Raw genomic sequence first — 26,854 nt, 5'->3', positions numbered from 1 at the left:
CAAATAAAATGTATTAAAAATAGGCGACCAATTTGCCACTCTCCTAAAATTTTCCAGGCAAGTTTGGAGGGGAGCTGGAGTAATCATTTGGTTTTCTTGGGAAAAACACTGCAACTGTCTGTGATTTTCCAGAGATCTGTAATTTTTATTCTTGACGTGATTCATCACATGGTAGGGGTGACCTGGGTGACCTAAGCATGCCTTTAGTCCAGGTTACAAGATATAAAGGTTAAAAAAGTAAAAAAACGGCAACTATTTCATTTGCTATATCTTTATAAACAAAAGATTTGCATATTTTATCTTAATGTTGGTACAAGATAACAAGACTCGAGACACTGCATTGCATGTAACTTACTATTTTATATTTCCAAACAACTTAGAAATATTACATCATGTTGTCCAAATGTAGCTCCATAAGCCCATTTAGTGTGGCTTGGAAAGTTCTGCCAAAGGAATAACATAATACAATTAATAAGATCAATAAATAACAAATATTTTTTTAAATAAATAGTCAACTGAAAAAAAAAAAAAAGGTTTGCACAAGGCTATAATAAAATAAATCCTAGAATTTTTTCTCACTGCTAATCCTTAGGATAAAGACCTGCAACATTTATTTTCCACCCACTCATAGGTTTTTGTCCTTTATAAACATATACAATGTTCAATGTGCAGCATTTCCAATGTCCTGATAAAATATCTCCCACCCACCTATTTTGAAAAAATTTGATAAAATTTCTATAATTTATTTTATTATGGCCTGTTCAATATTTCAAAACATCAAGGCAAGCAGTTAGTTTACTGAATTTCTTTTGTTTCCGTAAATAACTCACAAATTCACATATAGCTAAAATAAGATATTAGATATTGACAATTAATTTGTAGTTCTGCACCAGCTAATAAATAGCTAAAAAAATAGCATTACAATTGTTTTTTCATTCAATCTTGAAATAGCACATGGAAGTTGAAAAACAAGGAACTACATAATAATCATGTAGGAATGCACTATTAAAGAGAAACAATTTGTATGACAGAGGGGGTAAAGTTGGTGAGGGTGACTCATCAGGGTAACAATATATGCCACAGTGACCTAATTTTATATCCATAGGGTTCATATAGGTAAAGGGCTTTTTCTTTTTATAAATATAATGATGAAGCAAATTTCCAACAATTTGTCAACTACAACATTACCAATTGCAGGCTGAAAAAAACTTGAATCATTTTCTCTTTTATGGATATTTATGTATGAAAAGAAATTTAGCTTAAACATTTGTGAGTTATACCCCAAAAATGACATAACCCATTTCATTTTTGTAGTATGAATTCTAAATTTAAGGTTTGTATAAAATTAAAGCATTTTATACATAAAAATGTAAGCACTTTTTAAGCATAGCATAAATAAATATAAAAATTAAAGCACTTTTTTAATCATGACCATGAAGTTAAAGCACTTTTCAAGTTGTGTGTGTACACTGAGACACTACACCACAATTAGTCATGTCGTTACTCATAGCAGCATAATATAGTCAGGTTTGGGAAACAGTTCCTCATAAAAATAAAAATAAATTCTGGTATGCCTTTTTGGAATCTTGCTTTGATGATCAAAAGTAGGTTGACCTCTGTAGTATTTAAATAACCCACTGGTTTGAAGTTACTTGTTATATTTAGTACTGATTAATAACTGTGCGAGTGGTATACTGTCACTTGTATAACAGCAACATGAGATGGTGCACTGGCATGATGCTGGCTAACTGAAAGGTTTCGTGGTCAACCTATGATATGTTGGGGAGAGTAATCCTTAAACTAGTAGTCACAGGGCTAGCTCTGGGTGAGCAAAACAATTCACCAAATTGTCTATTAGACTTAAAAAATGGCCAGTTATTTTATAAAAAATGTCAATTATTACATGAAATTATTTCGCCAAACTAAAATAAAATTTGCAAATTGCTTTCAAAATTGGCGAATTTGACGAGTGTCAGAGCTAGCCCGAGTCACCTGACCCTTTTGATATAGCTGTATGTTGTACAGAATGTATTCCGATATAGAAATTGTATTTAACTGTATGGAGTAATTAATGGTGGTGTGTAACCTCGATGCTACATTATCATGATGTTTTAGGACTCAAAAAGCAATAGTGTCACATGTGACATATATTCAAACTCCTTGCACCCACTTATAAGATATCACCACTATACAGGTAACAATGATGTAAAGCACTGCAGGTAAATTGCACAACAATTTAAATTTTCCTCAGGTATTAATAAAAAAAATTAACCCATGTTTGTAGAGAGGTCATTATGAATTCTATTTGGTACAATATATTTATATAAAATGCCCCAAATTATTTAATCTAACTATCTGCTACCTGACCAGTACATAACAACTGATCATATACTGGTAAACTTGGCTGTTATTACAGCAATTAAGAAAACACATGCTAAATGCACTGTGCTTAACACATATGCAACCAGTACCCGTTAATATATTGGTAAGGAAAAAATACATAAGCTGTACCATGCTATTTTATTTCAATTGTACTAATTTTGTTTTCTAGTAACCAAAACATAAGAAACATTTTACGAACAAAAAGCCACGACTATTAAAGAGAAAAAAACACATAAAATATCTAGACATAACTTGAATAATGCTGATAAATGTTGCCACTATGTGTCAGGTATTAATAAACAGTCCAGTGTGGTATATAATGTACACCATCGTACGTAGGATTACCTGAAGAAAGAAATCACCCCTTATTTTCTGATCTTGTACTTTATCATGAACAATTGCAAATGTAACATTTTTACTTTGAAGTTCGAAATAAAAAGAACTTGTCTCATCACCAAAACATATTTGCAGCCAAAGTGAAAGGAAGCTATATTCAAGACATAAAAGATGAGAGAAAAAATCTGATGTTTTTAATCAATGAGCAAAAAATACTTAAAATAATTTACAGTATTACAGATTGTGTGTATAATTTTGCTTTAGTAAAACATTTTCTGATGTATTTCATTACATTTTTGCAAAATTTAATATAAAAATTTTTTTTTTTTTTTTTTAGAAAAAAAACTAAAAAAACCTTTCAATTGCTCTCCTACTAACCCTCATCCCATTTCATTTCTGCTGGGATGCTGTTCAACATTTATCCATACATTCTCACATTGCTAAGTTTTAATCAACGTAATTATCAAAACTAAAAATGTTTGCCACTTCCTCAATATTGTTATTACACTGTATAATGAATACACATGAAAAATGTGTAAAAAAAATTGTTCTCTATATATCTATTTTCTTTAGAGATTGTAATTTTTAAAAAAAAGCATAGTCTTTTAAACAGCCAAATTTAGAGGTCCACTTGAGGTGTAAAAGGTCAACATTAATCTGTCGGTTTTCTTCGAGACCAATCATCGATTCCTATCCTGTATATTAATGGCAGTATTATGGTACATGTATATCCTTTTCTGGGAAAGTACACATAAAAGACCTCTTATTACTTCTTGTGTTTAAAGGTTAACCTTATAATAAAGAAAAGTTAAAATCAGACGAAGGAAAAAAAAAGTTGGAGCAAATATCAGGAGATGACATATATGTTTTTATTTCCAGTAACAACTATTATAAGTTAATAAAAATGATTGAAAATCCTGCATTAAAATTGCTTTTGGCTGAAAGGAAAAATGACCCTTTGAGTGGTTACATAATATGTGTGATTTTTTTTTCAGACTGCTGTTCGGAGTATTTAAGTGTTGATATTTTATAAGATTCTTTATGTGACACTTATGTGTCAGAATAACATTTTTCACCTGATACTGGGAATACAAAGTATGGAGTAAAATAATTTAAACCATATAGCTCATAGTTAATCATTTTATTATAAATTTAACCTTTAAATAACACAGCAAAATTATCAATATCATGTTTAACATCTAATAACAATTACAAAAAGATGTCTACAATTTTTGTTTGCAGACTAATCTATTTGGTATTTGATATTAATTTAATCCATAAAGAAAATGGAAACTCAAAAGTATAGAATCATTGAAAGCTGCATTATAAGTGCCATTTTAAGAGACATCTAAAGCCAATGGATTCAAATTTTCATTAACAAAAGAGAAGAATGCAAAAAAAGAAAATAAAAAAGGATTTTTTTAAAAACACTAATAATAGTACTATTGGGAGTTAGAAGAGGAACAATTAGAATTAACTTCAATCATAAAGATTTCATTTCTAACTTTCAAAAATAACAGGCAAGCTGGAAAAACACTTTAAATTTCACATTGTTTCTTTACCACTTTAGATTACATTAATATAATGCACATTGGCTCTGAGCAAATACCCACAGCTTTGTAATGAAGGAATTCAAAGCTATGTAACAGATTTATGATCTTTGTTTGTATTGCGTTTTTCCAACATGTCATTCTTCCCAACTCCATGTTGTACGGGAATGGCCTACAGTCAATAAAGAGTGAAAAAGATTTTCCATTTGCCTGGCACCACTGAGAGTTCAGATAACACAATGTACAAGCTTCGTACAGCATTCCTAGAGGACAGGATTCAGGTCATGTCTTTTTCTTCTCTGCCGCCTTCTTTTCTGCTATTAACCGCTCCTCTTCTCTCTTCTTTGCGGCCTCCTCTCTCTGCTTACGAATAAGAGCTAATCTCGCTAAGTCTGCTCTGGCTTCGTCAGTTTTACCTTCTATGTGTAACTGCTGATAGCGTCTTTTCGCTTCCTGTTTCTCTAGCTCCTCTCTGAAAACACAATTTGATCAAGTACAGCTGTGGTATATTCTTTTGAAAAAAACAAAACACACTAATTAAAACATATACAATTAGTGCGACCGTTTCATAAGTGTACAAACCAAACCTTCCAAATACAACATATTTAATACACACTTGTAAAAATGTTGATCATTGTGAATGACTGCTAAACATTTTAACAAATATATTAATGATCTTTATTAGTCAGCTACATCAGTTACCTACTGATAAAAAAAAAAAATATATTGTCAGGCCTCATTACAATAACCATGTTCATCTGTGGGTCACTTTGTCATTATATCGAATTTGTGGTTGTAGAGAATGTCATGAGTTATCTCCCTTGCCATGACATAGGGAAAAATGTTGCTTAATAATTATTATAATCACAGTTATAACATAAAACTGAATAGCATTTAAACAAGCATTCTGAGAGTACACCTAAAGCAATACATTGTATATTTGTTCCCTACCAGGCCCAACAAAGTTTCGACTCTCCAAAGTGCAAGGGCCATAACTCTGTCAAAAATGGATAAATTTGATCTTTAACGGAACATGATAAATCTATACATAAAATTTTAGCTCAATATCTTGAGTCGTTGCAAAAAACAAATCCTGAAAAACTCATTTTTTTATCTCCTAAGTTCAAGGGCAATAACTGTCAAAAATTAATAAATCTTCATAAAATTCAAATTTGATCTTTAACAGAATATAATAAAGCTATCCATAAAATTTCAGCTCATTATCTTGAGGCATTGCAAAAACAAAGTCATAGCCTAAGTTCAAGGGCCATAACTCTGTTAAAAATGGGTAAATCACAATGAAAGTCCAACTTGATCTGTAACTGTACTGATAAGCTATATACAAATATTTCAGCTCAATATCTCAAAGCATTGTGAAAATAACATCTGGAAAAATATAAGTGGGGCAGACAGACAGACGGGCAGTCAGAAAGACAGGATGGAGATGAAACCTATAGTCCCCTCCGATTGGACCAGTAGGGGACTAATAATTAATGCATTACAATTATTATCAACAAAAGTACCAGTGAGGTACATGAAACGCCCATCAAAAGTAGGTTGTAGCGACCTAGTTATGGTACATGTTTGGAAGGTGTAAATGTCATAGTAACCAACAGTCATTGTAAAAAAGTCCGACCGTACATTGACAGCATGATTTACCTTTCCCTTCTGGTTAACACAGAACCTTCTGCTGCATTAATCTCTGTTACTTTCCGTGATGACTTCTTGGCTGCTCTATTGGGGTTCTCAATTTCTATTAAGTGCTCCACGCCTTTAGGTCTGGCCACCTACAAAAAGAATTAAACATTGTAAGTAATCTGAAATGATTCTTGTACATGTATGTGTATTTCATATTTGAACAACACTCAAAAGATACAAATTTATGTGGTGCGATTTTCATTGAATAAGATTTTATGGAGAACAAAGAACTGTTCTTGACTTTCTTGACATGTGGTAACCTCCTGTTAACAAGAACGACCATTCTTGACCTATTTCCATTCCTGAGCAAAATATATCCCAATCTGCAATGTCATTTAAATATTTTAACAGTAATATCAAAACATAATAAAAGAACATTTTCAACAGGCGTTATGTCAGCAGATATCCAAATTAATAAAAATGTAAGGATTTGTTTTTCCATGTGTACTTTCAAGTTCCACCATTTGGTCAGCTGCTTTTAAATAGTGAACAAAGAAACAGTAGCCTATGAAAGTAAAGTTTGTTTTATTTAACGACGCCGCTAGAGCACATTGATTTTTTATCTTATCATCGGCTATTGGACGTCAAACATATGGTCATTCTGACACTGTTTTTCAGAGGAAACCCGCTGTCGCCACATAGGCTACTCTTTTACAACAGGCAGCAAGGGATCTTTTATTTGCGTTTCCCACAGGCAGGATAGCACAAACCACAGCCTTTGTTGAACCAGTTATAGATCACTGGTCGGTGCAAGTGGTTTACACCTACCCATTAAGCCTTGCGAAGCACTCACTCAGGGTTTGGAGTCGGTATCTGGATTAAAAATCCCATGCCTCAACTGGGATCCGAACCCAGTACCTACCAGCCTGTAGACCGATGGCCTGCCACGATGCCACCGAGGCCGGTCAGTAGCCTATGAAGCAATTAACCAGGACAACAATGTTTACGCTTTTTTTTTGGAAAAAGAGAAAAACCTGTGATAATACTATTTTAAAAATAACATACTGAACATCTATAGGGAATGTTTTTTTCATACTATGGAATTTACTACAAGTTATTTATTACTGAGCCGATTGTTTTCTAAATGGCACACAAAAATACATGTAGTAAAAAAAAAATTATATTTCCAAGAAACTTTTATTTTTCTTCTTCCGTCAAACAAAACTGAAATTATTTACAAAAGACATTTTTGTAGGATGTGACACCTAATATTTGAAATACTACAACCAGGGGACCGAAAAGGGAAACTACTCTCAATAAACCTCAGTATACAGTCAATCTGGCATTCAGTTCTAGATGCAGGCAGCAACCCCGTTTTTCCAACAAAAAATGACGGGTGTCCTCCTGCACCCCCCCCCCCCCCTCCTTTTTTAACACTGCATAACCTGATAGACAAATCAGTTCCGATTCCAACAAAACAAAGAAGAAATTATGTTCTGCCTCAATTAAAATAACCAACAAAGTAACATTTTAAAAAGTGCATTCTTTTCAATGACCGGCCTCAGTGGCGTTGTGGTTAGGCCATCGGTCAACAGGCTGGTAGGTACTGGGTTCGGATCCCAGTCGAGGCATGGGATTTTTAATCCAGATACCAACCCCCAACCCTGAGTGAGTTCTCTGCAAGGCTCAGTGGGTAGGTGTAAACAACTTGCACCGACCAGTGATCCATAACTGGTTCAACAAAGACCATGGTTTGTGCTATCCTGCCTGTGGGAAGTGCAAATAAAAGATCCCTTGCTGCTAATCGGAAAGAGTAGCCCATGAAGTGGCGACAGCGGGTTCCTCTCAAAATCTGTGTTCCTTAACCATATGTCTGACGCCATATAACCGTAAATAAAATGTGTTGAGTGCGTCGTTAAATAAAATTTTTTTTTTTTTTCTTTCTTTCTTTTCAATGGGACATATGTAAACTGAAATAGTGCTGTAATCTGCAATAGGTTGATTGATTAATTACCTCATCATCTGATATGGGGTAATAAAGGTTTTCTTTTTTTTTTAATTACAATAATACAAAAATTTTAAAATTAAAAAAATGTGCTTTTTTAAATTACCTCATCATCTGAGCTCTCTTCCGAGTCTGAACCGGAAGGGGGTAATTCCCCGGGTGTTCCAGTTTCTTTCTTGGCTTTCTCCTCAGTTGCAGCAGCATCTTCAGTCTCTTCATCACTTTCAATGCCGTGCTGCCTCTGAAACAAAAAATTGGAGTGTTTTCTCTTTTATAGATACATCACCTGTCATCATCACTAGTTTGAGGACAGGTGATGTTGAAAAGAAAATCACTTAACATTAGTAATGATCTCGTAATCAATTATAATCAAACATTGATCGTTTTGGCTCTGCCAATGTGATAAAAATCCATAATCGATTGTGTGGGAAAATGTTAACTGTACCTGTTCCTCTAACAGACTGACAAATAAAAGGCTGCAGAACATACCCGCCATGCTTTCTCCTTTGCCAACTTTTCTTCCTGCTGCTTTAATTCATCAACATCTGAAAAGTGACGTCGCTGTCCTTTGTGGTTGACCTTACCACGTCCACCTCGTCCTCCTGTTAAAACAAAACATTTGGTTAATTTGATTTTATCTGGATAATTTATTAGTCTGGCATCCAAATAAAATTGGAAAGTTTATTTAAAAATGCACACACTTGAGTTTGACATTCACCTATTTTGTAACTGGGAACATCAGTTATCGCAAATAACCACACAGGGCTAGCACTCGCCGACATTTATTGTAACGAACATCAAATAACCACACAGGGCTAGCTCTGGCACTCGCCGACATTCACCTATTTTGTAACTGGGAACATCAGTTATCGCAAATAACCACACAGGGCTAGCTCTGGCACTCGCCGACATTCACCTATTTTGTAACTGGGAACATCAGTTATCGCAAATAACCACACAGGGCTAGCTCTGGCACTAGCCAAGTTCACCAAATACGAATTTTCAAAACGATTGGAGAATTTTATTTCCATCTGGTGAATAAATTTCATGTTGATGAATTTTATTTTCATTTGGCGAATAAATTTCATGTAATAATTGTTATTTTATTACAAAATAACTGGGTTTTTGCAAATATTACAGTTTAAATAGATGATTTGGCGAAATTTTCTTTTCACTCAGAGCTACCTCTGCCACAGTACCAAAAGTAACATCTGAATAATTATCTTTATCACCATTAATCTTGTCTGGCTGCATCACATTTTTTAGTCATTACTCAAGGGAGATCACTCGTAACAAACTCTGCACTAAGTAACAATTCATCAGGGCTCACCCTGGATAAAAAATACATGTAACCAAAATATTAGCCACATGGAATTTTTATTAGCCATATTGAAAATGCTTTAGCCAAAATTGTTTTACTGTATAGAGTATTTATATATGAATATGAAAATGCATCTTTTTCAGCTAACAAAACCGTATTATCTGATCAAAATCAAAGACAGCAATGGGGGTAAAGGCAGTTAATATATTACTTTGATTTTTCAGCGGTGGGAGGATGGGGTGATGCATTATCTTCAAAGTTGGAAGTCAGTACCCTGTACACCTGCCCCCACTTCTAAGGCCTATGACATTGAATTAACAAACATACAGAAATATGGGGGTGGGTGAATGTTTATGGAGGGTGTTTTTTCTTTCTTCCTTTTTTCCCCCAAATAAAAAACTTGTGGGTTTTTTTAAATATAGAGCTAATTATTTCTTGAAATAGCTACTTTTATGTTTGAATTGCTTTTTTTTTTTTAAAGTGACCCATCAATTCCCCACCCCCAACAATTTCATAATTTGCGCCATGTTGTTGCTGTTGATTTCAGCGTCGTTCTTAAATGCTTGTGATTTCTGTTTGTAAAATACCTAGGCTAAGAATGCCGACTTCACAGTATATTCCATTTATTAAAAAAATATATAATAATAATAATAATTTACGGTCTTTTTAAAATCCTGCTAACTTATTAAATTTCACCTCAGTCTTACAAATCTATATCTAACAAATATGATTATTGTAACCTAATTTTATTCAGTGTACGTTTAACTGCTATTTGTATAAATACTGCGTTCATTTCCCATGATCACGATCTGCATGCGTGCTCTCGACCATGGGTACAAAATTAACAAAGACACAGAAATAACCAAAATTGCAGTTAGGTATTCATTGATGCGAACAACTATTATTTTTCTACAAATTAACATCAAGATTTACTCCTGTGTAATCGTATTGTTTAATGTCCGCAACAATGTCTCTTGACACGTGGGTGTCAGCCAACTCTGAAGCGTGACATATTTGTGCCGAGAGCTGTCCTCAGTTCATCCAACGAACGTTCTTCCTAACGTTTGCGAACTATTTGATTGGTGTCCGTCGTGTCCATTTGGTTTAACGTGAAGCGCACAAACCAGTCTAGCGAACGTTTTCTTTTTGCTCGGTCTGGCTGAACTCAGCCCTTTGGATAGCCTACATGTCTTTCGGCCCTGAACTGGCATGTGTATTCAAATTGACACATATTGTCGGTCTGTTTTTATTACTTTGTTTCAAAGACTTTACAAAGTTAAAATAACAAGTTACAGACTTTGATTTTATACATGTTGAATGCATGCCGTTAAAATTAATAACCGTGATTATTAAAATAAGCAAATAAACCTAAGTTTAGTTAATCTACAAACCTGTAACACATTTGAATAAAGTTACAATTGAGTGAAACATTAGTCTGTGACTTTGAAATGGTGAAATACCCTCTAAAAATAAACTAAAACTCGCACTCGGAGTCTCCATAGCTATTACTTCTCAGGTGCAAGTGCATTTTTTAAAATATGAGAAATGCATGTTTTGATATCAAAAACACCAGGATGACCAAAAACACGTAGAATGTATGGAAATGGATAATCTAAACAATAAAATCTAAGTACAGTATGATTCGCTATAAAAAATGGCTCCAATAGTAAAAAATATGCCGTAGTGTTTAAAACCCCTACTCTATATTATATCCAGGTAAATGGTTCTTCAAATTTTGCAGAAACAAAAAACAGGTTACGCAAATTAGATTCGCGCGAGCAATGCATGAACAAAGTAATCACTCTCATAATTTTCAGAGGCCTACTGGCAGTACTTAGTGGGAATGTCCTTATTAGCTCAGTTGGTAGAGCACTGGACTCCTGTAGAGAGTGTGTGGTTCGAATACCGCCAGTGGAGATTGATTCTTCTGTTACATAGACAATAATAATAAAAAAGAGTTAATGTTTGTTTTGTTTAACGACACCACTAGAGCACATTAATTTATTAATCATTGGCTAAGTACTGCATGTTAAACATTTGGTAATTTTTGGTCTTAGAAGAAACCAGCTACATTTTTCCATTAGCAGCAACAGAGCATTTATATGCATTTTCCCAGACTGGATATACCAGTTGTAATGCACTGGTTAGGATGGGAAAACACCTTATCAGAGAATAAGTCCATTGAGGAGGCAAGCGCCTTGTGTGGGCACTATGTACTGAGCTAGATCCCGCCCCAAAACCTAGACAATAAAACATCAAAAGAATAAGTATTGTATACATATAATGACATTCAAAGTCAATATTTAACTTAAATTCCATTCAGTTAACGAAAATTGGAAAGTGATGATATTTTACAACGTGAAGATACAAAAAGTTATCAGACGATGACAATATGGAGACATCTGTACTTCAAACAGTTTGTTACTGAAAACTATGTTAGTGAATAATTAAAATACTATGGTACGAACTCTAACAATAATCGTTCACTACCTCTTGGCATTGTTCAGTGTTGTGAAATAACTCTTCTTCTTTAAATACTATGGCAGGTTAGGGAGCGGACCTAATAGTATACTGTTTCTAGTCATGCATTTTATTTTATATACTTTTTGTGCCTTGAAAGCGTCGTTCAATAAGAAAGCCAGTCGAGTACTCGTGAATCTGCGCCCAATTAAATGTGCGATCACATGGCATCCTCGCCCATTTTTCCAACGACTGGGTTTTTTCTTTTATAAAATACTAACCATTTATTCCGGTAGTTACTTGTAGCCATGAATTATTTAACTTTTGGCCATCACCGGATTGATGTTTGTTTATGCAAATGTTTGAGGGGTTTTAAAATTAATTTTATTCTTTTCATAATTTAATTTTGAATTTATTTCTTTATTGAATCCTCTAAAGTGTCAGTATCATATTTTTCTATTCTTACATTTAAGGAAAATAACAACAAATTAATTTATTCCTCACATAATTTTTGGAACATCGTATGAATAATGTTCTTGATCTCTTGTACTCAGTCGCGTTCAGTACTACATTTTTGTTGTATCACATCATAACATAGCTTATGTTTAATAGGGCCATCAGAGATAGGTGAATTGGACAAAGAAAGCATACTTATCAAATTACAGGGAGTGGGGTGACTCAGGTGAAAACGCCCAATTAAATTGTCGGTTATCATCTAAATTTATATTCTCCAGTAGAAATAAGTTCTACTGGTAAATTGAATTATTTGGTTGCAATATTTTGTAGGCATGTAGTTGAAGATATAGTGTTTACATTTTAAAGCAAAAGTGAATCAGTAGTTTGGGTGGTAATCCGCAAATTTTAAGTAACTTTAAGGCTTCATCTTTAAAAGCGTTGCTTGTAAATGTCACAGCTAGTCCACATATTTAAATCTTGTTCATAACTTATTTATACCTCAGTATGGTTACTACTAGTACTTGCATGCACTTACGTGCCCATATCGATTTTGGCACAGTATCGCCAGTTGTTCTGCCGTAACCTGTGGGGTCGAAATGTTGATGGGCCGAAACGGTTTGGGGTCAGAATGCCTTGTTTACGGGAGTTCCGGTAAAATCTTACAACTTGGACAAGAAATTGTTTATGTTGACCGAATTTGTAATTTAATTTACTAAATCATGCCAAAAGTAAAGAGAAGTAGAAAACCACCACCAGATGGCTGGGAACTGATAGAACCTACAGTTGATGAATTGGATCAAAAAATGCGAGAAGGTTTTTATAATTTATACTATAGAGCAACGTATTACCGTGGTTTAATACGGGCTGGGCTGGGTACTCTATTTACGTGCCCATATTCAAATAAGGTTCAGGCACGCCCAGTTACCAATTCAGGGACAGGAGGGGGAAGGGTGAGTTTGAAGTGGGTGGAATTTGGAATAAAATTTAGTAACTTAAAAAAATACCCATCATCCCATGTCTGGTAAAATTGAGGCCAAACAAAAAAATAGACTGCTCATCCAAATGTGAAGGTGATTGGAGCAATTTAAACGGACTGCCAAAAATAAAAGGTGTCAGACTATTTTAAGTGTATTTACAAAAAACTAAACAAAATTTTTGAGATGGCGAAAAAAGTTTAAAGTCCATAGTCATGGAGGCAAAGGTTCACAAGGGGGGCTCTATGGTGATGCTAGGAATTCCGTCGCCTGAAGGTTGGTAATCACTGGCCCAAAGTCCGGATTTCCCAAGTGGGCTGCTACTTCTGGATACGCCTCCCTAAAGGTCTTCTTAAGTAGCCTGTGGATTGTGTTGTTGTCCAGATCCGGACAAATGAAAACTTGGCTGTAAAGTCCCTGTCATCTGCCGGTGACGCAGATTGCTTTAGTCTTGTCCTGGAACTTTACATCATAGACGGCGTATTTGCCCATGTTTTCAGCCAGTGGACAGAAGTGGAAGTTCGGACGGTAGTGAAGGAGCTTTTTTCAATCTTGAATGTTGGTACGAATCATTTTATGGTCACTCGACTTCAACTTTCTGCCATGGAGGGTCCAAGGCTCTTCTGTTGCAGTGGGAGACTTCGGTGGTTCCAACTTCCTTCACTGTTGTTGGGAGGCGCTTGGCGGTGTGACTGCCTTCCATTTACTAACAGCTCCTTGGTGGGCCGGCATCTCAACGGAGGCCACTTGTATAGTTGGTGGCCACCTGTATAGTTGGTGGCCGCACCGGAGTCACCGCTGTCGCCCTGTATCGGTTGAGTTGGCTAGATCAGTGAGATAAGCCAATTCCACTTAGACACTTGAGGAGAAGTCGATGGTGGGTCGTCACAGGGCATCTTCTGGGTAGTCGATGGGTTCCGTGAAACAGGCTCCATAGACTCAGGCTGCGCTGGGGGTGGCGTCGCAGAAGGGACCGCCGCTGGCAGTTTAGCCACCAGTTTTGTTCCCCCTGTGCCGCCCCTGGCGTGCTTTTCCTCTTCCTCCATCTCCTCCTCTTCTTCTTTTGCTCTCAAGCATGTTTGCCCCAGTCAGTTTTCCCCCATGTCAGTTCGCCCCCAACACATTACCAGTTAGCCCCCAATGAATTACCAGTTCATCCCCCTAAAAAGAAGCAATGTAGGGTTTGGTGTGTCTTTGGCTGTGATGCGAGAGGCACTATCAGTAAAAATCCCTTTGGGACAGTGAATACCACTTACACAAACAAGAAGAGGCCACTATCAAAGAAATGAATGAATGAATGAATGAATGAATGTTTAACGACACCCCAGCACGAAAAATACATCGGCCATTGGGTGTCAAACCATGGTAATGCAAATAAATAAAGTGATGATCAACATCAATATAAAAATTCAAGGTTTAAACAAAAACAGTGTAAAGAACTGTGCCAAAAATACAAATACAAATATCACAGAATTTTACGGACACCGAATTTTACTCTAAACTTCAATTTGTGCTGTATTGGCCATTCTCAAAGAGAATGTTACACCCCTGCACCACGGTGAGGTTACAGCACGTGCAGGGGCTATCAAAGAATGGACAGTGTATTAATATGTTAACTGTAATCACTATGTGCATTATAGGTTATTATAGTCTTGATGCTTAATTACTAATTATAGGACCATCTGCTCATTCGTTAAACCCTTATCATACAAAGGACAATGAATACCATTTAGGTTACAAGTTAACCTGTTAGAAGAGGCCACATCATCTGTGGATCAACACATTCTTCGGCAGGGCACATTTTGTTCAGTATCTACATATTAATTTTAAAACATTAAATAGTAGTCGCTAATAAATTTTCAATTGACTAGAAATATCGCTAATCAAGATTTAAAAAAAAAGTTCCCTGTTTGGTGTTAGCCGACATCATAGTAGTACAGTATTGCCAGAAATCCTCAATTTATTATGGGAACAACCCCTTATTTTAATCTGAGGCTGGCTGTGCCTCCAGTAAGCGTTAGCTGGGCCCACAAAGTATTTATGCCTGCTACCAAACAAAAAAACACAAACAAACCCATGTTCCCCCTTCCCCTCGCGCACATAGCAAGAATAAAAACAAAGAAAACAAAACAAAACAACCTCTGCTAAATTCATCTTTATTGGGTAAGGGGGGGGGGGGGGGGAGAGAACTGACAAAATGGTCATGGGCGAACTGGCAAACTGACACTGGGGGTGAACCTGTCTTACTAGGGGTGAACTGACCGGGGCCTAACTGGTTTTGGAGTAAATGTCTGGTACCCACAGGGACTACCGGTACCAAATGTTTGACATCCAATAGTCAGTGTGCTCTAGTGCTGTTGTTAAACAAACCTTTTTGATAGGGACTAACACTCATCCCCTCCCCATCTCACGTACATAGTTTTTAACTCGCCCATATTCTGGAGACATCTAAAGTTAAAAGCAAGGCTCAGACTGATGGCGAGTTTCAACTTTCAGCTCCTCTACAGCAATTAATTGTGTTTTTTAAAGTGACTTGCAGCAAATAAACTGTGGCACAAAAGTGATGCATCGGACCTACAGCAATTTACATGACAATTGCTGTTGGTGCCGTCATAAGTTCATGAGATCATTTTTAATCACTGATCCAAAATACAGTTCTAAATGTATCCAGTCATGATATCTTGCCAGTGTAGGATTAATATGTTTATCTAAACCTGTTGAATGTACTTACATCTGTAAAATTTTATAATATTTTGTAGCGGAGACTGAACCACATGAAGGAAAGAGGAAAGTTGAGGCGATGTGGCCTATATTCCGTCTGCACCATCAAAAATCAAGATACATATTTGATCTGTTTTACAGAAGGAAAGCAATTAGCAGAGGTTAATTACAGTATTTTTTATTATAATTATATTAATTGTTTGAAAAATGTTTTTTTATTGAATTCAAATATAAAATGTTAAAACAAGTCATTAAAGTTTATATCAAGTTTACAATGCTAATCACATTAACCCCAAATCAGGACTAAATAATTTATGGATTGTGTATACATGTATGTAATATATATGTATTATTTGTATATGCTGAATATATATGGGATGCTTTCAAATAAATTGTAACAAAAGTAATGCTAAATATGAATTATCATTCTGCAAATTTAATTATGAACTACCTTTTTCTAACTTAGCAATTAATTTGTTTTTGATATTTGACAGTTTAAATTGTATTCATTGATAAAACAATTAACTGGGGCATCATTAAACAATAAACATTTCCTTTTTTTCAGTTGTATTTTACTTCTATTTTGTTTTTTTCAGAGCTCTATGAATATTGCTTGAAGGAGAATATTGCAGATAAAAACTTAATAGCCAAGTGGAAGAAGCCAGGTTATGAAAATTTATGCTGCCTACGTTGTATACAGACACGAGACACAAACTTTGGAACTAACTGTATTTGCCGAGTACCAAAAAGTAAACTGGAAACTGTAAGTTTAGAAACTGTATGCAGAACCAGTTTTATTCTAGTAGCACATGTAACACGTGCTACGGGCCCTTTGCTTCAGGGGGACCTGCGGTGATGTGTACATTTATTTTCCCCAGGTAATTTTTTCCCCTCTCCCTGAGGGGGTTGCAAAATATATATCCTGGGACGGAGGCCCTGCTGTTATTTGTGCTACAGGCCCCGCAGATCCTTAAACCGACTCTGACTGTGTATTCTATTTACCATCAAAACATTTATATTTTGATGAAAAATGTGTAGTTGTTGTGGTATGAGCAGGTTTCTTGTCCAGTACTCTAAACCCTCAACACCCCTCTTCCCTATATTTAGCATAGTAAGCTCTTCTTGCCTACATTTTTGTTTACTTCCCCTCCCCCATTTAACTATTGTTCAGTACCATGTTCAGTATTACCAGCTGGTGATTTCTGATTTATCGAGAATGGTTTGTTTTGCTAATTGTAGATTTAAGCATGGCATATTGGGTTGCATCATTCTTGCACAATTTCAAATTACCAAGTACCAAGTTTAATGTATATTGTATTTTTATTTTATTTTTAAATTGTCTATAATTTTCATAACATAGCTAAAGTAACATGTAGGTTTATACTTTGATGAATTTTATGTTCTGAAACAAAATGGAAGGACAGACGGTCTAGTGAAAAATAGAGAATTTGGCAATGACATGTTATGATTGTCACAATATTGCCCCTCATTTATATATTACAATTTACATCTCAGTGTTTTTAAAAAAAACACCTGAAAATCAGTGAACATGGATGATTTACCGTGTATTAGCCGACTTTTGAAGTCTAGAAATACTTTCCAAAAGAAGAGAGTCGGCTTATACACGGAGGCAACAAATTGGTTCATAAAATTCCGATCAAAAACACTCCCGACCCCGACTTGCAAATTTTGATCAGAGCCTTTGACAGCTTATGCAACAATAATTTGTGCACAATATCAATAATACACCCCATCATGCAATATTATGTAGTTTTTTTGTTCTTGAATGCATTAATAGTTTGATGAATAATAATAAAAATTACTTGTTTTATTGTCATTTCAATGGTAAAAACGTGTTGAGACGTCTTTGTTTGACACCTCTGTCTATATCATTTTGTAAGCTCTTATTTGATTGGATTACACAGTTTTGTGTAAACAACAGCTATGGACCATAGAATCGTTTTTCTGTGTGGAGGGGAAAACAGGGATTAAACATGCCTTAATGAGTTTATTATTTGCTGTCAGTGAATAATTTAATTACTTATGTGCAATGATATGTTGTTACAGCTTGAATTGTTTATTTTCCTGCTATGATTTATCGGTGCTAAATTATTTTTGCACGGCATGGAAGACGTTAGCATTGTGATGACGATTACCGTATCTGTAATAATTAAAGGGGAAAAAATACAATGAAAAAGAAAAGCACAAGTCTATTTGTTGACAGTATTATTGAAACCAATACAATGTACAACTGCACAAAAGATGACTTCGGCTTATACACGAGGCCGATGATTTTGTACTTGATATTTTGGGTCAAACTAAGAGGTCGGCTTATACAAGGCGTCGGCTAATACACGGCAATATACGGTAATACAACTTGTTTTATTGTTTTTTTCCTTTTTGGGGTTGGGATGTAGCCAATTGGTAAAGTGCCCGCTTGATGCACGGTTGGTTTGGGAATCAATCTCCGTTGTTGGCTCATTGGGTTATTTTTGGTTCCAGCCAGTGCACCACGACTGATATATCAACGGCCGTGGTATGTGCTATCCTGTCTGTGGAATGGTGCATTTAAAAGATCCCTTGCTACTAATGGAAAAAATGTAGCAGCTTTTCTCTAAGACTATATGTCAAAATTACCAAATCTTTGACCCCCAATAGCCGATGATTAATAAATCAATGTGCTCTAGTGGTGTCAACAAAAAACTAACTTTTATATCTCAGTATGTTTTCTTTTTAAATATAAAATCAATTATCTCGTGAATTAATACGTAAGACATATTTTTTCTTTTCTTTTTAACCAGGGAAAGATTGTCGAGTGTATTCACTGTGGATGTCGAGGGTGTTCAGGTTGAGACATTTGGAGCACACAAGTGATGAAATATGTAACAAAAGTGACCACGCTACGACTTGATGTTCGGATGTGTGGAAATCGGCCTGAAGATTGAAAAACACACTTGTAATATGTTTTAAAGTGAACATGTCAAATAGATTTAACATATTATTATCTGGATGTGGTAACTCAAAGTTCTTTTCAACTGTATCAAAAACATTTTTAACTAGTAGAATTTCGGTTGTTGTAAATTTGTTCTGTTTAACTGTGAATGTGTTATGACACGAAAAGAATAAAGCATAGATGCCTTGTAATATTTTATTCACCACTATATTGATGAAAGCGCAGGTGTGTCAGAGAATCATGGATCTGCAACATGAGTTACAATAATTGCAGCTTTCAGTCAACAGAGGCTGTAAGTCAATTTGTGTTGGATGTTGAAAGAAACATGTCCATCCCCCAAATTGTTTATATGTAAAAGGTCATTGAAATAATGTTTTCACATCAACATCTGTAACTGCCCACTGCAATTGGCAAAGCTGTGGAGAATTACTTCTCCCCAGCACTTTTTTTTTTTTTGCTGTAGACTATTCAATGTTATTTTCACAGCATGTATTTTGGCGTAAACATTTTTTTAATTTCAGAGATTGCACATTCATGTTTTATTGTACAAAAGGACTAAGTGATGGCATCCATTTATTAGGTAAACTCGGATATAAACATTTTCTTAATTTCAGAGATTGCACATTGATGTTTTATTGTACAAAAGGACTAAGTGATGGCATCCATTTATTAGGCAATATGCTGATCTACTTTGGAGGGTTAGTGTGGGAACAACTGAATGACTTATCAGTTAGTAAAGTAGTTACACATGTAGGTTTAAAGTTGTTTTAATTTCTTTTTCAAAATGTTCAGTAAAAAGAAATTCCTATTTTTGTTAAATAACAAGAGGCAACATTATCACCCGAGAAAGATAAAGATTCATTCAGTATGCATATTTGTTTGATGTGAATTCCAAATATAATATTAAAATCATGAGTTAAATAAAGAAAAATGTTCAATAATACATTATTAGTATTATAACATTTGGAGTCATGTTGACTGACACACTGACTTGATATATAGCATACTTGTAAGAATCTGTAATTGTCTATTACATGCTTGAGCAGTACAAATGTAACTGGTTCCGATTTCTGATCATAGGAACCCATTTTCCTTTGCAAAAACACATTTAATAAAGGCCATTCCACATTAGCGTATGTTACAGTCACAAGATAATTTTTAATCTCTGAAGTGGGATCTAGCTCGACTGCTAGAATCCTTGCCTGAGGTGCTTGAGTCAGAGGATCGAATCCCCTCCATGGACCCAGTCTCAAATTGGGGTTTTTCCTATCCCAACCAGTGTCCCATAACTGGTATATCGAAAGCTGTAGTGTGTGCTGTCCTGTCTGTGTGGGAGTGCATATAACTGATTTTGCCCTGCTGATGGAGAAATGTAGCAGGTTTCCTCTAAAATCTACATGTCAGAAGTTACAAACATTTGACATTTAACAGTCGATTATTAATCAGGCAACTTGCTTCTAGACTAAGTAAATGTTTTAAAGTCTGCATTGTGTATCATGTTTTTTCTTCCATCTTTTTGAAGATCTGTACAGTGGATTATTAATTTTTAAAATTATATTTTCAATGACATTGCAAGTATAAACAAGATATTAAACTTGTGAAGGTGTGTAATGTTTGGTTTAATTAGTTTGTTGTAAAAGCAATAAAATACATTTTATGTTGTTTGGGTTGTTTTTGGGGTTTTTTAATCATGACTTCGTCGAACAGACAATTCTAGTTGTTTTGCCTGGTATTATGGATATGACTTCAGTATGTCACACTGGCCTCGGTGGCGTAGTGGTTAGGCCATCGGTCTACAGGCTGGTAGGTACTGGGTTCGGATCCTAGTTGAGGCATGGGATTTTTAATCCAGATACTGACTCCAAACCCTAAGTGAGTGCTCCGCAAGGCTCAATGGGTAGGTGTAAACCACTTGCACCGACCAGTGATCCATAACTGGTTCAACAAAGGCCATGGTTTGTGCTATCCCCTGCCTGTGGGAAGCGCAAATAAAAGATCCCTTGCTGCTAATCGGAAAGAGTAGCCCATGTAGTGGCGACAGCGGGTTTCCTCTCAAAATCTGTGTGGTCCTTAAGGGGGTATACTTTTAGTACGTACGCATTTTGGGGGGGTGGGTTGAAAATTTAAGAGCCATTTTGCGTACGGCGGGGGGGGGGGGTGTTATTAGGGTAAAATTAAAAAATATATATAATGTTAATTTGAATAACACTACAAATTTTCTCATTGATCTAGGCAGTCCTATTTATCAATATTTTGTTGTCATGTGCCCCAAAAAGTTGTACCTACTGGTACTAAGTTCCGACTTTTAGGTTTATAGTTCCGAGTTAGTTCCAGTTTTATAGTTTTGTGATTAAATCATTAAACATGATTTGAATTTTTTTGTAATTAAAACAGAGCAGACGTTCCGGTTTATAATACATTTAGAAACATTTTATTCGTCGTCAAGCGTTGTTTAATACATTTGTACAATGAGCAGTATTAATTAATTATAGTATACCATGATGACATCGACGGTGGCATTGTCTACATTTACTGGTACTGACTGACGATCTTTTGCGTATGTACGCAAGGGGGGGTATGGGCACTGGCGTACGCATGCGTACGGGGTGGGGGGAGGGTGCAAAAAATCGGAAAATTGTGCGTACGTACTAAATGGATGACCCCTAACCATATGTCCGACGCCATATAACCGTAAATAAAATGTGTTGAGTGCATCGTTAAATAAAACATTTCTTTCTTTCTATTATGAACACAGAGCTGACCAGTTTAAAGAATATCACAGAGTAAAAATGCAATTCATGAAAGGATTCAAAACTTCTAAATCTGAAAATTACCTTGACTTTGCACTTAGGTCCGATGAATGGGATTAAGAGGTTGAAAGACTCGTTACTTGACGGAAGGAAAGCCATTCTTGAAAGAATTAAAAGTTAAAAGCAGTTTGAGAAACTTGTGTAACACAAGGCCAAATGACTGTGAACTTGCAATAAAATCACAATTATAGAAGGTGTGTTGCTGAAAGACTCGTCCGGTTAACCAAGCTGAAACTTATATTCTATATAAGTGGAAATGTGATCCTATATGGCCATAATCAAATGCTCATACAGCAAGATGGAAATTGTCATGGCGTCGTTAAATAAAACAAACTACATTCCATTGAATTTCATTATGGGATAATAGAAGCTAAAAATGAAGTCATTCATTTATTTTTAACCGATTTTCGTACTTGTATCCAATTAAGGTTCAAGCACACTGCCCTGGGCACACACATCGGCTATTTATCCAGGACAGTGGGTTAGTTGTTAGTGAGAAAGAAAAGGGTGTAGTGGTCTTACACCTGTCCATGGAGTCGTTAAAACTCTCTCTGGGTGGCTTCATCTGGCTTGTTCATCGGATCCAGTTTGAAGCAGAATGTTATTTGCTGATAATCCATTTGAGATGTCGTAAATTAAGTGGATCAATATCAGCTGACCCATTTTTATGATATATACCAAAAGCTACTTATGTTCCAATGATTGATTATAATTGAAAAATTATCGGTTTGGCTCTACCGATGAAATGAGACATTATAAAAAAATCCATAATCTATTGTGTGGGGAAAAGGTAATTATACCTCCAGTATTTGATGTAAATATGTTGGGACTTTTTTCATGTGTACATACAGAAAGGTATTAACGGTAAAATTAGTCATTTGTAGGGTCTAGGTACATGGTCCTCGTAATTCAAATCGTGTTCATATACTGAAGGGGCGGGACGTAGCCGTGGTACAGCGTTTGCTCGATGTGTGGGATCAATCCCCGTTGGGCCATTTCTCATTCCAGCCAGTGCACCACGACGTATATCAAAGGACGTGGTATGTGCTACCCTGTCTGTGGGATGGTGCATATAAAAAGACCCCTTGCTGCTAATCAAAGAGTGGCAACAGTGGGTTTCCTCTCTCAATATCCGTGTGGTCTTTAACCATATGACTTGCACCATATAACCGTAAATAAAATGTGTTGAGTGCATCGTTAAATAAAAAAAAATTCTTTCTATATACTTATGATGTAATCAAAAGAATGACAATTGAATCCTTATGTTATGTGCTATCCTGTCATAACTCTTCTGGATTAAACAATGTCCTGGGGAATCACTTGGGTTAACAAGACTTAAATGTTTCAAATAATAAAAACAAAACTCATTTCATTTCATGATGTATATTTAATAATGATGAGCAAACATTCCACTTCCCTGATATAATCTATACATTTGGATAAGATATGAGATGAGACCCTACAAGTTAACCTGGTACACACAATATATCTAATGAACTAATATGAAATACATGGAGATTATTCACCTCATTTAGTACAATATACTGACAGAAAAAACCTTGAACTTTAAAATAAACCATCTACATATACATAAACGTTATAATCTCCAATTGGGGCAGGATCTAGCTTGGTCTGTAGTTTTAGGTCAGGTCATAGGGCTCAACATGCACATTCAGAGCAAGCTGTTGTACCACACGCCTGTCATGGGCACAGGTGTCTGCCCATGCCAGGACAGGAAAGGGTTTGGGGTGGGTGGGAGGAGGGACCTCCCACGCTGGCAGGTGCGAGAGCATCAGCAGCACAATTAGGGTCGGTAGTGGGCAGGGGCATGTGTGGTGCTAATTGAATTTTTAAATGTCCTGTAGGATAAAGTAAAAAAAATAAAGACTACGCAGTTTTAATGAGGTAATTGTGGCCCTTAATTTGGAACGGTTCATCGAAAGAGAAAGGGAGCTATTGAGTAATTTTGATTTAGTTTGCTGAATGGTAGCTCATACAGTGGTCTTGCCCAAGGTGCTTTAATTGTAGGATCCTGATCAGTGCCTCATGACTGGTATACTGTACTAATGGATTATTTTTTATATCAAATTTCCTTTTTGGTCTACATGTCAGAATTGTCAAATGTTTGACATCCAACAGCCGATGTACTCTAGTGATGTCATTAAACAAAACCAATTGACTTTTTAATATCCAAATGAGGTCTCAGCCGCTTGTCATTGCACATACCTGGACTATGTTCTCTAGTACAGAGGTTCGTAGACTATGTTATCTAGTAACAGTTCAAACTTCAGTACATACCAACCTTAAATCCTAGTCCAATTATTGCACAACTGCGGTCAGAAAACGGTCATCGATATCTTAATAAGCACTAGCAAAGTTAAATTTTTAATTAATTTTTACATTTTATTTTGGTTATACATTCATTACATGTACCGTACATGTATGTATTTACTTGAGGTTCAAGCATGCTGTCCTGGTCACACACACGCACCTCTGAGTTATCTGGACTATCAGTCCAGGACAGGTTAATGGTTAGTGAAAAAGTAGTAAAAAACAGTCGCCACAGAGTTGGTACTGTCCGGAACAGGTTAATGGTTAGTGAGAGAGAAGTTAAAGGGTACTGGTCACTGAAGTAGGGTACTGAAAAGGACAGGTTAATGGTTAGTGAGAGAGAAGTTAAAGGGTAATGGCCTTTGACTTGGAACTGTCCAGGACGTGTCAATGCAGTGCTGCTACTTTGCATTTTCAAAAAACAAGTATGGAATCTTGCCAAAACAAAGTATCAAAATGGTCTTAAAAAAAGTATAATTTTTCATCAACTTATCCGATAAGTAACCATATGACATTCGTTACCTTTGTCCTACTAATGTCAAGGAATGGTGTGTACCATGTTGTGAGGATTTGTTGAACACTCTGTTCTGCATATTTCAGTACCCTGTCACTTGGTCACTGACAGCAGCAGGATCAGAGCTCTACAAACACTCCACTCAACAAAGAACAAACCACTCCTGAAAAAAGACTACCAAAGCACAAATCTTACGATGGTCAAATTTGAAACTGGATTTGTTATGTTATATTTTGCAGAAAAAAAGTAGATAAAAAAAAGTATTTTCATGTGAAAAAAGTATTAAAAAGGTAGCATTTCCACGAAATAAAAGTATAAAGTGGCAGCATTGTCAACAGTTAGTGAGAAAGAGTTAAAACACAACAGCCACTGAGTCGGTTAAAAACTTGGCCAGTACCGGGATACAAACATTATCTATCAGCCATACAACTAATTGCTTAACCTCCAAACCCCTCAGCTCGATAGTTTGATGCATGTGCATGTATTTACCTAATGACTAGATTTAATGGATAATTTCATTGGTCAACAGCTGTTATTAAGTGTATAGATAAGCTCTAATCTCAGTGTCATAGATTATGAACAGTGACATATATACATCTGAAGAACATGAGTCAGCGTTACGGAAAAAAAATTATGCTGTGCATTACGATAAATATTCACATGTTGCATTGTCAAAACAACCTGACTTAAACTTGGCGTGCTCAGGCAATAAATGAATGCATTATCAATAATACCCAACCACTGGAATAATTACATTAAAATATATTTGACCTATAATGTCAGATCACATGGATAATGAGACACAAACATAATAATACATAAAAGTCAGTTATATAACCTTTACACTAGTACATGTATTTGAACTGTGCAAATGTCATGTGTGTATGTATATTATATGCAGACACATTATCGAACATTATAAGCAGCATACACACATTTTGTTGTACCTGAGAACAGCAGTACATAAGCAAAAACTTAAGTAAAACAGTTTAAAGTTTGTAACAATTTAAAGCCTAGTGAAATTCCCACATGCTTGTTTTTTGGTTTTATAACAAATTAAGCTCCGACCCCAAACCCCCTTTAAAATCCTGGTTGGGGGTTAGTGGGGTTGGTGATACAAGGTGTAGATATCACAGTAACTGCATGCATATATGGTGGGTTCACTTCTTAACAGTCAGGTAGTGTCTAAACAAGACTGAAAATATCATCAATGCTGCTGACCCAAGTTTAACATTAAAAAAAACCCTACAAAAACAAATGGTGTGTTTCCAGTAATATAACCAAATCTAATTTTGACTGCACATTCAAAACATTTTACACTGGGGTTTTTTTCTTGTTTTTTCAATGATACATGACTAACATATTATTTTTAAAATCCCCCGAAACCTACCTACTATAAATATATTTGACATTTTAGCAAGGAACCAACATTTTTTGCTTTATTAGGCAATAAAAAATAGTGTTGACTATTACAGCGTTTTTACAGGTAACTTACAAAATAAAAATAATAACCTTTTTACTTAAATTATCAGTTTTTACAAATCCAACATGCTTGTTTACATCCTGGTTTGGGGTGGGATGTAGCCCAGTGGTATAGCGCTTGCTTGATGCATGGTCGGTTTGGAATCGATACCTGTCGGGGGGCCAATTGGACTATTTCTCGTTCAAGCCAGTGCACCACAACTGGTATATCAAAGGCTGTGGTATGTGCTATCCTATCTGTCAGATGGTGTATATAAAAGATCCCTTGCTAGTAATGGAAAACAATGTAGCAGGTTTCCTCTTTATGACTGTCAAAATGACCATATATTTGACATCCAATAGCCAATGATTAATAAATCAATTTCCTGTAGTGGTGTCGTTAAACAAAACAAAATGCTTCTTTTTTTAGCATCATGGTTTGTATTTAGCTCAAAACCAATTTCCTACGAAACTGAAAGTGCATGTAACTCTGAAACTAGGGTCAGCAGCTTTAAGACTAGAGATTAAAATAAAATATTAAATGCACGAACATACAATGCTGTGAGTCTGAATCTGAACATCAATCATAACAGACAGTAAGAAAAATAGAACAGAATAGAATCTAATATTGTACATTCCTGAGAAATGCCAGATGTGATTAATGTAGTACGTTACACATGGTACCACCATTTCTCGAGAGCTGGAAATGCAATGGTATCCCTCACAAACAGATGAAAGTCCATGTATTGGGTAAAGTCTAGATACGATAATGTAGCGCTGACATCGACACGGTCTTCTGTTTAGACGTAGGCGAAAGTTTCCGTTACAATACCGTAACTAGGTTATGTCATGACTGTTTAGTTTTAAGACTTGGTTTAGCTAATAAATTGTGATACAATTGAGTGGAGGTATATCTTCATACCTGTGAAAAAAATAACTAGA

General features: G+C 35.6%; 2 protein-coding genes across 2 annotated transcripts; one reads left to right on the top strand and one right to left on the bottom strand.

Annotated features, from left to right (window-relative positions):
- Window positions 1-255: 255 nt before the first annotated feature.
- Window positions 256-11,829, bottom strand: LOC121380088 (28 kDa heat- and acid-stable phosphoprotein-like). The gene is made up of 5 exons (XM_041508839.1): window positions 11,723-11,829; window positions 8,401-8,513; window positions 8,018-8,152; window positions 5,928-6,055; window positions 256-4,740 (listed from the first exon to the last, which is right to left on the bottom strand). The coding sequence occupies exons 1-5, from the start codon at window positions 11,730-11,732 to the stop codon at window positions 4,551-4,553; spliced, it is 576 nt and encodes a 191-aa protein (XP_041364773.1). The 5' UTR covers window positions 11,733-11,829; the 3' UTR covers window positions 256-4,550.
- Window positions 11,830-12,780: 951 nt separating this feature from the next.
- LOC121378907 (protein BUD31 homolog) lies at window positions 12,781-20,458 on the top strand. The gene is made up of 4 exons (XM_041507285.1): window positions 12,781-12,961; window positions 15,882-16,004; window positions 16,440-16,606; window positions 18,645-20,458. The coding sequence occupies exons 1-4, from the start codon at window positions 12,868-12,870 to the stop codon at window positions 18,693-18,695; spliced, it is 435 nt and encodes a 144-aa protein (XP_041363219.1). The 5' UTR covers window positions 12,781-12,867; the 3' UTR covers window positions 18,696-20,458.
- Window positions 20,459-26,854: the final 6,396 nt, after the last annotated feature.

The sequence above is a fragment of the Gigantopelta aegis genome, chromosome 8, assembly GCF_016097555.1.
Source record: "Gigantopelta aegis isolate Gae_Host chromosome 8, Gae_host_genome, whole genome shotgun sequence".
Lineage (NCBI taxonomy): Eukaryota > Metazoa > Mollusca > Gastropoda > Neomphalida > Peltospiridae > Gigantopelta > Gigantopelta aegis.
Note: the sequence above shows the minus strand (reverse complement) of the source record. Positions and strands in the feature narration are given on the sequence as shown.